Source organism: Myotis daubentonii, chromosome 10 (assembly GCF_963259705.1).
Source record: "Myotis daubentonii chromosome 10, mMyoDau2.1, whole genome shotgun sequence".
NCBI lineage: Eukaryota > Metazoa > Chordata > Mammalia > Chiroptera > Vespertilionidae > Myotis > Myotis daubentonii.
In genome coordinates this window covers 13,207,780-13,225,861 of record NC_081849.1, presented here as the reverse complement: position 1 = coordinate 13,225,861, position 18,082 = coordinate 13,207,780, and the positions used below count along the sequence as shown (strand labels likewise).

Sequence of the window (18,082 nt, the reverse complement as noted above, 5' to 3'; positions counted from 1 at the left end):
ATGGAAGTGTGTGGTTCAGGATCATCCTGGAGTGGCTCCTAACTTCTCTTTGTAGAGGCAGGGAGGTGTGACAGAACCTGAGACCTGGGAGAAGGGGGGATTCCGTCATCTAACTCACACTGGCATTCCTCCTCTGAGCTCTGCTCTCTCATCATGAAAGAAGGTTTGGGGTCAAGGCTAAGATCCTTGCAGCATGCACGTGTCACAGAGTGAGCACACCCCGAAGGGACCCTTCCCTTCACTAGACGCTTACTACGTTAGGGACAGCCTGTTTTCTGGTAAAGGGAACTCCCAAATTAGTCAGAAGTTTGCAGTAAACTTTAAATCAATCAATGTATATATAGACTTTAAACATTTTTTCTCTATTAAAATTAACATACCCTTCCCCTAGAGTACATCGCATACCACTCAATCTGTTTGTTTGTGGTCATATTGTCTTATTTTGCTCTTTGTAATATCAGGCACATTTAATATTCAACTTATCGGGCACCTTCTACTCACCAGCACAGGGGACGCAATGGTGGAGAGCAGGTTGAAGATGGTCAAGTAATAGATACTTGGAACTGAATGCCTTTCCTCTTGTTGGTTAGCACCTGTTTCCTGTTCAAATTAACTCATGAGTTGAATGGAGTGAGTCGGCTTGTTTTGTCATAGTGGCTTATGGAGTGGATCAAGTCCACAGTCTAGTCCATTATTTTCCAAAGTGAGGGCCTTTCCAGAGATATATTGAACTAAAATCACAGGACACTGTTCCTGACGTTCTGTAAGCATTTCGAATTTAAATACATCAAGTAGTTTAGGTAATCCATGACTCCTGATTGTTCCATAATTATTAGGTAAGAAGAAATCCAGGGAGACATGATTGGTGGGGGGCGGAGGGGGTTTTCTCTTATTTGTAAGACAAAGAAGGAAAAGGTTTTTTATTTGAGGATCTCTAAATAAATGTCACCCCCCAAAAATATCCCCCACCCTGGCTTGCCCAGTGTCAGAGCGTGTTCTTTCACCTCCAGACCCTGCATTTTCAGAAACCCTCTTTACTGTGAGTAAGCACGTTAAAATGGTTTCAGCCTTCACAGCTTTCCCTGGAATCAGTTTGACAGAGGTTATCAAGTCAGCCTTGCAGTGAAGTCCTGACATAATGATACCAGGGCAAATTTCGACGAGAATTGCAGAAGGGTGAGTCAAGACCCTGAGGTATTCCTGGGTGCAGACAGATGCAGACCCCAGGTGGGGAAGGGAGGGGGACGCTGGGTGGATTCCTACTCAGAGTCAGACCCTGAGCTACATACCTTGTGTGCATTTTCTCTGAATCTTCATGGCAGTTCTCTCTATTTATAGAAAAGGAAACTGAGGCTCTGAAAAGCCACGTAACTTGCCCAAGAGTTTGTGGCCTGTAATGGTAAACAAAACGAATTAATAAAAATCAAAACAGAAATCCATACTCCCCTTACTCCACCAATTTACTTCCTGAATTTTGGGGGGCAGGGGAGATCTGTCTAATAAAGAGGCAGCATGAGGACCTGGGGACATCATGGAATGAGGTGCCTACCAAGGCGGGGGGCGGGGTGGCATGGAAAGTTGTTGGGCTCAACTTTACCCACACTTGGCCCAGGTTGCCTGGACTGCCTTGTCAGTTGCAAGCCCTTCAACTTTTGAAGAATGGTAATACTGTTAGTAATTCCTAAGAAATGATCGGCTCAAAAATCGATTAAGGAAGATATTCTTATGGCAACAACAGTAAGAGACCTTTTCCCTGAGTCTTCTATTGAAAACGGAGTGCTCTGATGTCCGACTATAAATACTCTCCTTGATGTGAAGAGCATGGACAGCCGTGTGAGGCTGCGCATGTGACATTCTGCAGGCCATACGGGAGGCTAGGTCTGCACGCTGGGCTTCTGGGATGGGTATGCTGGCAGTTCTGTGTTATCTGCTCCAGTTATTGCCCCAGGCGTCCATAAATCAAAGAAGCTCTTAAGTCAGAGATAGGTTCATCTCTCACGAAGGAATGCTGCTATCCTCGCAGAGTAGCGTCTGTACCTAATCACTGGCCACTTTCACTGGCTATGATATACAAGCCCTGACCCGGGCGGGAGGTCACCCGGAGGTCTCCTCGTCAGCCAGAGGAAGGAAGCAGCCCTCCACCCTTCTCCAGTCAAGTTCAAAAAACAAACGGAGGCTGCGGTTGTGTAACTGGTCAGCCCACTAAAAGCCCGGTACCTGGCTGATAGCTGTAGGCTGTGAATGGGAGAAGTGTCCGGGTATCGAGGGTTTTCCCCACATAAATCATATTTGGCCAACAGCTTAGAACCCACGGAAACACAATGCCAACGGTGGTTGACAGAGATTGGTGTTCTAGATGTGCCCTTTGGTGTGGCCAGGTCTGCAGAACCTCTAAACGCTGTGACTGTGACCGGATTAAAAACAAGGGAACAACATGTGAGCAAATAGCAATGGGTGGGCCTTATTTTGATATTAAAGGCACAGTTCCCACCAGTACATCTTAAGTTCCTCAGTTCTTCACAGAACACATATTTATTGAGCCCCTTCTATATGCCACACACGGTCATAAGCCCCTTGAATGCACAGATGAGGAAGACAAGCTGGGCCCATGCCCTCCTGGCCTCCCAGGCTGCAGATGAGCCAGGTTGGCAGCCATGGGGCATAGCCCTCGAGCCGGACAGGAAACTGGTGTTTCTTAGGTTTCCGTCCTCACTCCATTGCTCTATTACAAGGTCTTATCCTTCATTTATCATTTTGAAAAAGTTATTCCTCCCTTTGTGCTTTGAGACTTATTATATTATAGACATTCATGAGTCTAAAAAGTGCTAAGACAGCGAGACTGGAAGAGAATATGAAAAACATAGTTGTGAGGCTTGTAAGTCACCATTTCATAGGCAGTTAATTGATTATGTTGTATGATTAATATTAATTATTAACCAGTAGACCATCTTTTCAAACTCTTAGTAACATATAATGTAATTAGCTCCTCCCTCTTTCCTAAAACACCCCCTTCCCCTGATTTTCCTCCTGCCCCAACAGCTGGCCTTCCGCAAGTTCAGTTGCTAGTTTCTCCTCTTCTACTTCTAAATTCAGAAGTTCTGGGATGGTGAACACACAATACAATATACAGATGACGTATTATAGAATTGTGTGCCTGAAACCTATATAATTTCGTTAACCAATGTCATCCCCATACATTCAATCAATCAATCAATAAAGTCTGAGCATCTGCTGGACTCAGACCCACCTTCTTCTTTCTGTTTTTTCTTCCCGGGTGGTCTCCTCCATTTCACTGCTATTTCAGTCTTCCTCTCTGTCCCCTCTCCTCTTCTTGTATCCAATTCCATTCTTAACAGTTCCCCTCAGCTTGCTCACATCTCTATCAACCTGCTTCTGGTCACAACTGAATTCCTGGTTTTTCCCACTCCCAAAACCTGTTTTCCTCAGGTTCCTCTTCTCAGAAAATGGCACAACTATCCGCTCCTTGGTCAAGCAAGTCCGTTGTTAACCACTTTCTCATTTCCCTCTCCTCCTAGGCTGTTTCCAGGATCTGTCTGCTTCTCTACTTGTTCTTTCATTCACAGCATGTACCACACGTTTTAATTCATTTGTTTAAATGTTTTTCTGTTAACCTGCCTGTCCCACTGGACTCTGATTTCATGACGACAAGAACTATATCAGCTCACCACTGGACCCCCAGCACCTACCATTAAACATGTGTTGAGTTGAGTTGAATGGCAAGATAGAAATGACATAAAATACATAGATCAAAATGGCAACTGAATTCTTTGTTATGTTGATACAGTGGCATGGCTTAAAGCTAACTTGATTTTTTCTACAGGCACATCTTGATTGCTTTGAGTAAGCACATCTTCACTCATCACTGGTTGCTTTGTAATATACAGCTTATGAAAATTCCTATTTAAGCGTAAGTTAAGCGTTAAGTGAAGTTTTTCCTGATATTCAAGTGCACTAGTGGCGCATTTACAGAGCTGAAGCTGTTGTCGGCTGCCCATTTCCCTGGATGAGGTAGAAAGTCCCAAACGCAGCGGCAGTCTATATCTATTGCTTTTAGCTGCCAACAAATATTCAATTCTTTTACTCTTCAGGGGAGAGGAGCTTTTTTCATTTATTATTATCAGTGGGGTTACTGGGTAGTTCATTTGATTTTATTGTTAGCATAAGCAAAAATATTTTCCATCCAATTCTGTTTTGTTATAGACATGACCTGTAAATCGGCATTACTTTTCAGAATACAGGATTTCTGTATTTTTAGGATATATTAAAAAGTGCCCTAATTTGAATTAATTGATAGTGGCAATCAGATTCAATTTGTGAAAATTTAAAAACAAAAAACTTATTTCTTTCAAAACAAAAGAACATTTTAGGAAAAAATAAATGAAATTTTCATTTTCTTCTTTTGATATACTTTCAGCTACTCACAACAAAGAATTTACCAAATAGGCATTCTTTCTTTTAGAAATAGAGAAAAATTCATTTCTAATGACCTCATTAATGTGTTGCAGACAAAAAAAAAATGATGTTGGAGTACTTTAAAATAATGTATTTGCTTAATTCATCTAAACTTTCCCCTTAAAACCCACCTTGTACTTGTGTGGTAAATCTCTTCTTTTAAAATGCATATTTTTAAATGTGTACTTCCCATTCCTAGGGAAAGAGCCCTCCACTATGGACTAGCAGACGTTGGGGCTACCTAGTGCTGCCTGTTACTATTTCCAGTGACTACTAATTGGGTCGCCCTGGACAAACTAACTTCTCTGTGTCTCTTAAGATGTGTTTCACCTAGAAATTCCCAAGGTTCCTACAATTCAACAAATGAAGAGTTATTTTAAATTAACTGTTAATTCATTTTACTGTTTGCAATAACAGAACCTTGATGCCGCAGACTCTAAGTTGTAATTTTAAAATCTATCATTTACAAATGTGCCACACTTTTTGTGTATGTTCTCTATATATGAAGTGAGACCATTTGAATAGAAATAACCCGTTAGCTAGTCCACTCTCACCATTGCGCCTGAGGACTGGGTTGCTGCTCCCTGGAGAAGTGTGCCCTGATTTGGCAAGGGAAAGCTGATTTTAACTTTTTAAATTGTTTTAAATTTAATGCTTAAAAAATCAGGAAATATATGTTGGCCACCTGATCACTATGCAATATATAGAAGAAATATAAGACCTAACCCCTGACCTTGGGGAAACAAGATGAATGAGAAATGATAAAACATTTCAAAACAGCATATGAGCTCCTTTGCATGGCATGCGTTATAGGACTCAGGAGGTCAGCTGAGTGTGGAGCCATCAGGGAGAGCTCTATGAAGGGCCTGAATCTCAAAGGAGGGGAAGATTTCAATCTAAAGGAAGCAGAGGAGAGTCTGGAGCAGCAGATGAGAGTAACTCTCATGAACAGTCGGCAGGTCTGTGGTGTCAGAGAGTCGCTCTGGTGAAGGGTGAAAAGATGGCCTGGTGAGAGGACACGGGTGGGGCAGTGGGAAGTAACGTGGGTGGGCTAGAGAGTGCTGCTGTGGAGAGTCTTGCAGGGCCTGGCCTCAACAGCTTTAATCTCACAGTGGCATTTGCTAATTTAATGGGACGTGCTTTCCTGTGCGGTCAAACTTTTCCTAGTTGTTATGCAAACATTAAGTAAAATCATCTGAGATAAGTGGAGACATAGCCTTTGCTAGCTGTACTTGGCAATTTTTAATGCCGGGAAGGGTAAGCCTTGTGAGTAGATGAATGTGCGGTCTCCAACATTTGCTCTTTAACATTCTTTTCTTCCCTCAATAAATCTGTGTCATTAATGACAACGTGTAAGTCAACCAGAGGAGAAACAGCCTATTGGATGACGGGCTTAAGTGAATGTTGCTTTACACCCTAATGGTCAACATATGGGCTCCTGTCAGCCTGGAGGGGCAGGAATGTCCACAGACACAGGCCCATCCACAGAGAGCGCACCCTTCCTGCAGGTCCCGGAGGTGTGGGTCTGGGAACTATTAGCAAAGGCCCTCCATCCTCCGCGGCTGTCAGGAAGATGCATGTTGGTGGAGACAGAAATGTTTTTGTACGGGGAGCCCTGGCTCCATTTTTAATTTTATAGCTCTGGGGATGGGATGCTTGATTCTGTAACGTTCCCTCAGCATCGCCCCACCAGAGGGACATGATGTGGTCACACGCTGACGTGGCTTAGAAACTCCGATTCTTCCTCCTCCCTCTCCCCCTGCCTGCGTGACCTCTTGCGCAAGTCATGGCGAGGACAGCACCTACGGAGAGGGGAAGGGCAGATCTGCTTGGAACCCACGCCTCCCCACGGCACAGACGTTGCGGACTGCCTGGGTCTTGTCCACACTGAGTCTAGGTGATCTCAGGACAGTCTGGTGTGCAGAGGACAGAAGGCGGTTCGGCTCGCTGAGCCCGAGTCTGCAGGCCTCTATCCGGGGACTAAGGCCTGCACGTAGGCTGTCCACACATCTGGGCACACGCCACAAACACAAAGCAAAGGGAAGTTAGGGAAAGGAGCTTTCAATGGGTCCCTTTCTCTCTCTCTCTCTCTTTTTTAAAATATATTTTATTGATTTTTTTACAGAGAGGAAGGGAGAGGGATCGATGGGAGAGAAACATCGATCAGCTGCCTCCTGCATATCTCCCACTGGGGATGTGCCGGCAACCAAGGTACATGCCCTTGACAGGATTCGAACCTGGGACCTTTCAGTCCACAGGCCGAGGCTCTATCCACTGAGCCAAACCAGTTAGGGCGGGCCCCTTTCTCTTAAGTGAACTGGGTAGATTAAAGTGCGATAAGAGGTATTAAGCAATAGGAATGATTTTTTAAATAGACATTAAATGTGAAGTATCTAAATATGTGTTTATGCTGTTAGCATATAAATGTGGGAGACTAATGATAGGGCCATTACTCAAAACTATTTTTGAAATTTCTCCTTTGAAACATTTTTAGAGCCAGCCTGACGTGCTTTTGTAGATACGGTATGATACAAATATCTGACCTATAAATATAAAAATCAATTTGGTTTCTGGAAACTGCTCCCAGAACATTCGAATGAAGTCAGAGGAGAGTTAGGAACAGGAGCAGGCTGCCATCCCATGTCTGGTGACCTCCGTGCTGCTGTGGGCTTTCCTGAGACAGAGTTCTGCTTGGAAAGGGCTCTCCCCAAGCCTCCTGCTGGGGCCACCTCAGTGACATACAGTCACGCCACCTCGAGGCACACAGGCTTTGGACGTGTCACCTAGTATTGCAAAATAATTAGTCTCATTTCTCAAAAAGGAGACAAGCATTTCAGCGCCGGAGAAATGCAGTGTAAGCTGCCAACACCATGTCAACTCGTCTTGTTCACCGTTTCATGTAACTTTAGGTGTCTTCATTGTCTGCAGCATAACATGAGCTGGAGAAAAAGGTCCCTCCAAACCAGTTACATATCAGAAGCTTTGAAAGGTCTTCATTCGATAGAACAATGAGGGAAAGAGCGGACCGAGCCCTGCCCAGAGGCTGCCTGTCACACGGTCAAGAGCTCCAGCTCTGGAGTCTGACAAACCTCCCCTGCATCCTGACCCGGCCACCTGCTGGCTGTGGGATGGCTTCCCGAAAGCCTCCATGTCTTCATTTCCAAGATGGTGACAACAATAACACCTACGTTAGCCCTAGCCGGTTTGGCTCAGTAGATGCAGCATCCGCCTGCAGACCAAAGGGTCCAGGTTCGATTCCAGTCAAGGGCACGTACCTTGGTTGCAGGCTCCTCCCTGGCTCAGGCCCTGGTCAGGACACATGCAGAAGGCAAGCAATCAATGTGCTTCTCTCACATCGATGTTTCTCTCTGTCTTTCCCTCTCTCTTCCGCTCTCTCTAAGATCATAGGGGAAATATCCTCAAGTGAGGATTAACCAAAAAAAATTTTTTTAAATAATACCTACTTTATAAGAGTATGAGAACTACATGTGATGATGCGGGCAAATGCTTCTTCCGGGGCCCAGCCCACGGCAGTGCTCCATAAATACCTCAATTATGAATGAAAAGAAGAGAAAGAGGATGAAAAAGAAGATAGAGGAGAAGGCAGAAAGAAGAAGAATGAGGGAGGAAAGATGAACAAAGGGATGGATGAACCTCAAGGCTATTTGGTTTTGAAAATGTGAGGAGTGTGCCCTCTGGGCGCAAGGCTGACAGAGCTTGCTCTGTCTCCCCAAGTGTTCTTGAGGCCCAGGCAGGGGTGAGTGACTCATTAATAAGTGGGTATGTTGTTTAGAAAAGAGATCTGAGAATACATGTCCCAAATATTCAGAACTAAATAGCAGGCAGGCCATACAGCTCAGTAGCTCCCTCTCACAGAGGGAATGTGCACATATGCACACAGATAGACTTGGTTCTTATCTATAATAATAATATGCTAATTAGACTGGATGACCTTCCTGACAAAGCCAGGGCTGCGAGTGCAGCCCAAAGCTATGCAGCCCAAAGCTATGCAGCCCATGTGCAGCCCAAAGCTATGCAGCCTCATCTCTCCCAGGACTTCAGAGCCTGCCCTTTCCCTCTGCCGTGGCCCATTCCTGGGTGCTACTGCCACCTCACAGGGCCCATTTCCACTGGGTCCCTGGTGCCAGAGGGAAGCGATGCCAGCAGCCGGGGAAAGGAAGGCCTACTCTTGCATGAATTTCGTGCATCAGGCCTCTAGTTCTGTAAGAATAATGGTGATGCTTTCAGTTTTGGAAAGACTAGTGAGAGGCTGCAGAGATGGTAAAGCCTTATTGCTGTCAATTATAATGAGTCCTTATTATAATTCCAATAAAAGAAAGCCGTCCCAACAAATTTCACATTGCTCTGCACTCCGGAAATGTGCTCTTCAGCCATTTTGAGGAAATGGCTGTATATTTGCTCAGATGATGGCAAGTGTCAGAACTGCCCTTATGCCCTTCAGCCTGTCATTAGAGCTAATGAGATCCAAACCCCAAAGCAGGGCCCATGTGCAGCCCAAAGCTATGCAGCCTCATCTCTCCCAGGACTTCAGAGCCTGCCCTTTCCCTCTGCCGTGGCCCATTCCTGGGTGCTACTGCCACCTCACAGGGCCCATTTCCACTGCTGCCTACGCCCACTGCTGTTCTCCCATCAGTGGCTCTCAGCCTTCAAAACGCCCTCTCATCTCCCACCTGCTTTTCCTACTTGACACCCCAGCCACCCACTCCCTAATTCAGTGAGTGGGAGGTTCTTTCTTGTCTGGAATGCCTTTCACCGCATTTCCCCCTGCTAATCTACTCATTATTTATATCATACTAGAGGCCCAGCACATGAAATTCGTGTGTGGGTACAGTTCCAAGGCCTGGCCTGCGATCAGGGCCATCTTCCCTGGCTGGCCGCAGCTGGCCCTGCCCGCTGCCACCACCCACGCTGGTTCCCCATTCACCATCAGGCGATCAGAGACTGAAAGCTGAGGAAAGGGACCAAGAGGTGGTCAGTGCACCTCATAGTGACTGGTCAACTGGTCATTCTGGTCATTCCGCCATTAGGGTCAATTTGCATATTACCCTTTTATTATATAGGATAGAGGCTTGGTGCACTGGTGGAGGCTGGCCGGCCTGCCCTGATGGGGGCCCCAGATCAGGGTGGGGGTCCCCGCTGGGGGTGGGGATAACTGGAGTGAGGGGCAGCCTGGGGGGTTTACAAGCTGGCCATGCCCCCGACCGGGGTGGGGGTCCCCACTGGGGGGTGGGGCCGGCCTTTGCGAGGGGCTGCAGTCGTTCTGGTCTCTAGTCGTTCTGGTCATTCTGTCATTTCGGTCGCTGGGCTTTTATTATATAGGATTTATAATGCCACCTCCTCTAGAAAACTGCTATTAACAGCTTCTCTTCTGATCCTGATTGCTACTATTAATATTAATACCAATAAATCTATAATAATAAAAGCATAATATGCTAATTAGACCAAATGACCTTCCAGAGGAAGCCAGGGCTGTGAGGGAAGCCCAGGTCCCGGGTGCCAGAGGGAAGCCGGGGCCGGCAGCCGGGGGAAGGAAGGCCTACTCTTGCACGAATTTTGTGCATCATGCCTCTAGTATTATTATAATACTAGGGGCCCAGTATATGAATCCATGCACCTTGAAAGGAACTGTGGGCCACATGGCTGTGGTAGGCATAAGGGCTGGTCTCAGCCCATCCTCCGTGCCACTCTGTCTGGCCTCTCCTGCCACGACCCCCAGTCTCCTGTCTGTCAGTAGCCCCACTCCCGCCGCCGCCACTCCCATGCGCTGACAGTGCTGGCCCTGCTCGCACCTGCTGACTGCATGGAGCGATTGGGACTGGCGCCAGCAGCGGTTGCAAGCGGGGCCAGCACCATCAGTGATGTGAGCAGTGGCTGCTGCCCTGATTGCCCCTCAGGAGCAGGGAGAGGTGGAGAAGCCCTCAGGGGTGATCAGGGCCAGCAGCTGCCACTTGCACCTGCTGATGGCACCGAGTGATTGGGATTGGTGCCGGGCACCAGCAGCGGGTGCGAGCGGCGGCTTCAGCATTGGCTATGAGTGGGGCCAACACTGGCAGTGGGTATGAGTGGTGGCTCTAGCACTGGCAGCGGGTGCGAGTGGGGCCAGCACTGGCAGCAGGTGCAAGGGCTGGGCAGGACTGCAGCGTGGGAGCAAAGAATTTTCAGTAACCACCAGAGGCATGTTCCACACACGCCCCCTAGTGGTCAGCACATGTCATAGCAACTGGCTGTTTAGTTGTTCCGGTTGTTCCGCTATTTGGTCTATTTGCATATTAGCCTTTTATTATATAGGAGGATGCTTGGCTCACTTCCCCTAGAACCGTGGTTGGCAAACTGTGGCTCATGAGCCACAGGCAGCTCTTTGGCCCCTCGAGTGTGGCTCTTCCTAAGCCTTAGGAGGACCCTAATTAAGTTAATAACAATGTACCTACCTATATAGTGTAAGTTTAAAAAATTTGGCTCCCAAAAGAAATTTCAATCGTTGTAGTGTTGATATTTGGCTCTGTTGACTAAAGAGTTTGCTGACCACTGCCTTAGAACGTAAGCTCCTCAGGGCAAGTTCTTTGTTTTGTCTGCTGATAAATTTTAAGCTCCCAGAGTAGGCACTCAGTAAACCCTTGTTAATTGAATGACTGGTTCCTATTTATTGAGCACTTATTATGCAGGGCATTTTTGTGAATTATCTCATTCCATCCTCATCCTGATGAGGAAGGAACTGTATTTATTCCAATTTTTCCTGAGAGGAAATTGAGGCTTAATTGCCCAAGGTCACACAGTTGATACATAATAAAGCTAGGATTTGAGCCCTGATATGTTCAAGCCCTAAATACCCTCATTTACCACCTTTGAGCTTTGTCTACAGTGGTGCTTTGTGTAAAACTTTTCTGTAGGCTATAGTAGGTTTTCAGCAAATTCTCCAAGCAGGTAGCACAGTGTCTCAGACATGTTTGTGTTCACCAAATGTTTATTGAATTACAAAATGGGTGTGCTGCTCTGGCCAATGTGACTCAGTTGGTTGGAGCATCAGCCCTACACTGAAAGGTCGCCGGTTCAATTCCCCATTGGAGCACATGCCCTAGGTGGCAGGTTGGATCCCTAGTCCAGGCAACTGATCAATGTTCCTCTCCCACCTCTCTCTCTCTCTCTCTCTCGCTCTCGTCTCCCTCTCCCTTCCTCTCTCTCTAAAATCAATAGAAACACATCCTCAAGTGAGGATTAAAAAAATAAAAGAACTTTCTAAAAAAAAATGGGTGTGCTGTTTAGGAGGCAGCATTTGGCAGTGAGTCCTTCTTGCACAATCAGTAATTCTGAGCACTGCCCTGATTGTTGCTGCAAATCTCGGCCCAGATGCTGCCTCTTCTAACCTTTGTTTCTTCGGCACCATGTCGGATCAGGGATGTCCCTGGCTGACCCACCCGCCACCCTGACCCCAGCCCGGCCATCCTTCCTCTCCTCTGCCTGTCTTCCTGCTGCGGGGGGCCTGATCACGCAGAGCAAGTTAGGCCCCTCCCCGCTCTTCTCTTCTCTTCTTGACCCCACACTCTGCTTGAACCTGACTGCTTCCCTGGTCATTCGTGACTGTCAGGGCAACATGACATTTATATAGATAATTGGGACACAGTGCAGATTGTGATAAACACAGAGAGAGTCAGGAGGCACTGGAGGAACTATGAAGAGGAAGACATGGCTAGTGGCATGATGAAGGAAGGGGAAGTGAATTAAGTTACTGTCTTTTTGATTCCAGTAAAAGCTATGAGCCCAAAGGTTGGAATGCAGCCCGACCTCAGGTAGAGATAGAAGTAGACAGAAAAACAGTTCAGGATCTGAGCAGCATTTTCTTTCCATGTCTTATCCTTGCTGTCTGTACATCTGTCTCATTCTGGTCTCTCTGGACCTCGTCTAGTCCACAGACCTCATTGTGGTGTGTGGCTACCAATGGCTACTGCGTTTATACTTGGCAAGACTATCTCTATCAAAATCACACAGAGTATGACTAACTGCTATGCTGGACACCTAAAACTAACACAAAATAATGTTGAATGCAAACTGTCATTGAAAAATACAATTGAAAAAAATCACAATTCCCCAGGGAAATATACCTGATTGGCTCACTGCAAGTCAGGTGCCCTCCCTTGGTCCGATCACCTGCCACCAGCAGAACAGGTAATGCCGGGCGCTTATGGCTGCCAGACCCCCATCTCTGTCCAGGAGGAAGAAGCAGAAAGGACCCTTGTAAGTTGAGCAGATGCTCCGAAAATGTCCACTATACTTGGTTCTCTTGTGAAAGAATTCTAGGTGTTTCCCACAAAACAGAACAAATTAAGAGGCTTCCTATCATGGAGACTGTTTTTCAAGAACAAATTCATAAATATGAGTCACCCTAAATAACTCAAATGATGTTCCAATGGTCTTTCTACACTAATTGTGTTCATCGAAGGGCTAGGTTCCTGGCTTCAACCAGGTGCCTCACACACATCTCAATGGCCTGTGAGACCACAACATGAAAGACAGCCAGGCTGGGCATGGCTCCCTCCTCCAGGTCTTAAACAAATGATACCCACCCCTCCCATCATCAGCCAGGGTTCTCTCCTCATTCTAATGAGCCCGGGGAACCAGGCCTGGGGAGACAGAGCCCCTCCCTTTGAGGGCTACACACCCCAACAAATTCCGAGAGAGCTAGCTTCAGCCACTGCTCCCTTCATGTGCTTTGAGGTCAGGAGAGGGGATAGGATAGATCCCTCTTTCATTCTGATCTGGCCTTGCCCACTTGGCGCTTCATCAATCCATGGCTAGGTGGGGATCATTTATCTCAGGCCGAAGTGGGGACGCTGAAGTCAGGGTGCCCGGGCAGATCCGAAGCTGCGCTCTGCTCCATCCTTCCTGGACTTGGCCCTCAGCAGCGCGATGTCCCCTGGGGTTGGCCCCCAGAATGGGGTGTCAGGGTGCTGTTCTGGAGGATGGATGACTCTGTAACTCTCTCCTGGAGGCGGCTCCATGGCACCCCCACCTCCCCAGTGACCCCTCTCTGTCCTTCCAGGCTCCCTGGGCACGGCCGGCCGCGTGTGCAACCTGACCTCCCGGGGCATGGACAGCTGCGAAGTCATGTGCTGCGGCAGAGGCTACGACACGTCCCGCGTCACGCGGATGACCAAGTGCGAGTGCAAGTTCCACTGGTGCTGTGCCGTGCGCTGCCAGGACTGCCTGGAGGCCCTGGACGTGCACACGTGCAAGGCCCCGAAGAGCGCCGACTGGGCGGCGCCCACATGACCCCAGTGGAGGTCGCCATCCACCTTCCCTCCAAGGACTCCCCGGATCCGCAGGGACACTGGGCCTTTGGATTCTCTCAGGAGGCGCGTGGCCTTGGTCTCCGCAGAAGCCTGTCCCGCCTGCCTGGGGTCCGGGACTGGGGCCACAGGCTGCAGGAGAGCGCGCCCCGCCCTCTCTGCCGCCAGCTTTCTAGGCACCTCTCTTCCCTTTCATGACAGGCTGTTCCAGGGGGAGGGGTGTGGGCCCAGGTCATTGTCTCCACCCGCCAGACGGTTCCTCTTCCCAGAGCCCTTGGCTCCTGGGAGAACCAGTGTCTCAAAGGAGCTTTCTGTTTCCCACAAATGCTCATGGAAAATCCATGCTTCTCTCTGGAGGGTGACGGCAGGAAAGCAGGACCAACTGCCACTGAATTAGCTTCAGTTTGTAAGACCAAGCAAGGCTTGTGCCCAACCCGGTGATTGTCACAGCCTCCAGGGGAAATCGGCGATTACCTGGAGAAGGGCGGCTTTCAGTAAACGTCAGGGGTAAAATGCATTGGGAGCAGCGATAGCAGAAGCCTCAGAAAAGGACGGCCTTGCATGGCTGTCCTCTCAGCATAAAGAACTTGTGGGGAATGAGACCTCTTTCTCACGTAGGATCGGGAGAGTTGAGAAAACTGACGCTCTGTCAGCATTCTGCAACTGTTGGGTGAAGATGGAGGAAAAGAACGTAGTGAATAGAGTATCCGAAAATGTGTTTGTACAGATACGGAAAAGGGGAGGGGATCAGATTCCTACCCGGGATGATGCCTGTGACCTATGGGATTTTGTAACTAAATGGCTTTGAGAAGGAGAACTTTGGGGATGATAAGAGCAGGGAACCAAAATGCTGACGGAGAGGTTTCCAGAGCTAAGTCCTGCCCAGACAGCCTCTGCCGTAAGCAGATGGTTGGCCACGTGTGCAGAGGAGTACCAGCTAGGACTCCCCACCCTTCACATGCATTTTAAAGACCTGACATATGTAATTGTGTTCATTTGATGCTGACGAGATGACAAAATACCGTAGCCTAAAGCAAATGACACGTAGCCTTGCTTATAAAGTTGGTAACCCTGGTATGTTCTATGGCAAACAAATTGTAACTCGGAGACTGTACTTAAGAGGCCCCGCTATCATTATGGGAACATCAGTGTACAGGCTGTGGTTGGCTTCTGCCATGAGCTGAAAGATGACTATCCGGGGGAAATGGAGAGGCTGCCCGTCCTGTTTTGAGTATTACATTAAAAAAAACAAAAGTGAAATATATGAAGGTCCTTCTCATCCCCTCCTACAATTTGGTTCTTGTTCAAAATGTGATCGCTTCACAGAGGTATGTTGAGTCACAGGATGCTTCCTTATGTGCATCTGACGTCAAATTATTAATACTTGCTCAGTCTTTACTCCTTTGGCCTCCGGGTTCTCTATCCTCACTTCACAGCAGGACATGCAGACGGAGGCCTGAGGGAACAGCCTGCTGGAGGACTTTGTTGGAGGGGATAGTCGCCTCCCAGCCCTCTTAACCATGACTGCGTCCATGTCTTTTCCCTCCCCCGCAAGCCCCACAATTAGTTGTCTACTTTTTCCAAAGAGGTTCTTGCTCTTTTTATCCTATGGATTCAGAAGGGCAAGAGTAGAGTGTGACAGCAGCTACTCTGAGTTTAGTGGGGTCTGTGGGGAGAGGGAAGGCCAGGCAAGCGGGCTCAGGCCTGGTTACACGGAAGCTTGCTATGAATGCCTCGCTGGGAGGGCAAAGGGACTTTCATGGAACCCCAAAGCCATTAGCCCTTCTTCCTGCTGAATGAACTGTGAAGTAAAGATCCAGGGATGTATTTAGACATGGAAAGGAGCCTCGAGACATCTCAGCTGCCCTCAGTTTATATCTGGAAAGCTGAGACCAGGGATCTGTGCCAGTATCAGCCCTTACTCCAGTGCTCCGTCGCAAACAGGACCACACTCTGAGTATTCCAGAAAGTTAAGCACTTTATCTATTACATAAAACTAGCTTGTCTCAGGATCAACGCGGCAGATTCTAAATAATTTTAGCACCCCAAGGCAATGTTCCTGGGATGTTTAAATCTGACTTTCTTTTTATGTGGAAGTGCGTCCTCCCTGACAAGGAGCAAGGGGATAAGGCATATCCATGTTCACATCTGCATAATTTGTCCTAACTTGTAAAGGAGACTCTGCCAACCATCTAAAGCAGCAGCGGATGTGGCCATGTGGAGGGCATAAGAGAGTGAAGTATTTTTATCTGCTCTTTCTGAAAGAGGAAATCTCCATTATTTGAAAAAAATGAGAGGGTTGTGGTGAAGATCATTTCAAATTCAGTTTTGTTAGGGCTTAGTGAGAATTGATATTCCTTGATTGAATACATGGAACAAACTACCCAAAACAAAGTAAGCGATTCTATTCAGGTCAAATCCTCTTACAAATTATCTCCCAGTAAAATGTCTTTTTTATAAATTGACATTTTTTAGGCCCAAGATGATATCCATTAATTAAATTCCACACAATAGGAGATCCTAATTCACTGAAGTGTCTTCAATAAAGATAAAAGTCTGCACGTGACTCTGAGACTTAGCAAATGGGTTGTTCTCTTCAGTAGTTTGCCTCCCTGAATGAGTCTGTGGTGCAGACCGATCTGTCTTCTGTGAACACACTTGTCAAGTACATTGTAGTTACAGCCCCCTGGACAGCCTCACGCTCTGAAAGCCTCGATGCCCTGCCTTCAGAGACCAGCTTACCTGCTCAGATGCCTTAAGCTCAAGCACAAAAGCCCCCAGTGCAATTACCACACTCAGCTCTGGCTCTGTGCCCCTTGGGAGGGGGAGCCTGGCATGTTATTGGATCACAGAAGATTCAGGATGGGTGTGGGAGGGGCATAGGGCACCCCAGAGCACTGACTATCTTATACAAGTGTCGCCAGATTGAAATGAGCATCCCGGAAGCATCTATCAAATGGCAATGTACTCAGCGAGGAGCCAGATGATGGGAAGGGGAGTGAGAGGGAAAGGGCGGGTAGCTGTTGGCAAGTGATCGGCTGAGCACTTGTGGGTAACCTCCACCCTTCCTTCTGCTGTAGTCCCCCCTCCTCCCCTCCCAGCACCTTCTTTGAGGCTCAGAGCCTCAGGCCTTTGCCCAGATCCTCTGTACCTATTGCATGGCTCTGCTAAAGTCTGTGACATTCATTTTAAGAGATGTTTTCAATTGTCCCAACCATATTTCTTTTCATTGGAGTTACTATGTAGCTTGAAAATGTCACATTTCTTTTTCAAAGAAGATAGCTTTAAAGTCAGAAAATCTACCTTCACATTGAGATTTCTCAATCGTATTGACTTACTAAGACTCTTACCTCAGCTCCATGAGACCTACAGTATGGACTTTCTCTCTCCAAGGCAGCCAACATGATTGTGCATGCACTTGCGCTTGATGGCGTTTTCAGGCCAGGATTTTGTTATTACTTCTCATTTATTAAAGGCTGGCCCAGGGCTGGTGTTTTCTCACTCAGCTGAAGAACATTCATCTCCCCTCTTGCTCGCTCTCAACATAAAGGCTCAGAGAGGCATCCAATGGACCAGAACCATTCTTTTGTATTTGTTTACTGTACTTCAACCTGGCTTTTCTTATCTTAAGAGCAAGAGTTGTGCTCTTAACCAATAGATCTCACTGGTTCCAAAACCGGTGAATTGCTTCTGTCAGGTCTGAGCTGACCTTCTGAAGAGCGGTGCACGGTGGGAGCTGACAGCTGAGGCGTGCTGATGCTGACCTCCTTCCCTCGGCAGAGAAATTTTCAGTCAGCCGTGAGAATGTTCTTTACATTTTTCTGGGGATCAGCGAGTTGACAGGTGGTTTGCAAAGCCCAACCTGATCCTTGTTTTTCTAAATCATTGGTGTTCCAGCTCTAGGGTTTTCCCCCGATATTCACGTGGACTCCTGTTTAACCAAACCTCCCACTTCCACAAGCTAATAAAAGTGTCACGCAGATTGTTACAAAGAACTATTGTTATTTACAAGTCTACATGTTCTGTGAAATCAAAACATAATAAAGTGACTTTTCAGTGTTGACTTTGTTGTTTTAATCTTGTGATGTCTTGCCAAAGCCTCTGGTGAAAAGAAATCCCTGCAGGTTCTGGGAATCATCCCCTTGTCTTTCTCAGGATCACACTCAACACAACTTGATCAAGGGGTGTCTTTCAAGTTTGTAAAGATTTTCAGGGAAGACCAATGACCTATCTTACTGATAACTAGTCTAGTGCGTGAGTGGGTAAGACATTTCGTGGATTGAAAAATTATTCCAGGTTTCCACCCT

General features: G+C 47.3%; 1 protein-coding gene across 1 annotated transcript in view; it reads left to right on the top strand.

Moving 5' to 3' along the window:
• WNT2 (Wnt family member 2) overlaps positions 1 to 17,815 on the top strand; it is a 59,622-nt gene extending 41,807 nt beyond the window's left edge. The window contains exon 5 of the mRNA XM_059711614.1: positions 13,529 to 17,815. Within this exon, the coding sequence (XP_059567597.1) occupies positions 13,529 to 13,758 (230 nt within the window). The 3' untranslated portion in view covers positions 13,759 to 17,815. The remainder of the gene's footprint in view (positions 1 to 13,528) is intronic.
• Positions 17,816 to 18,082: the final 267 nt, after the last annotated feature.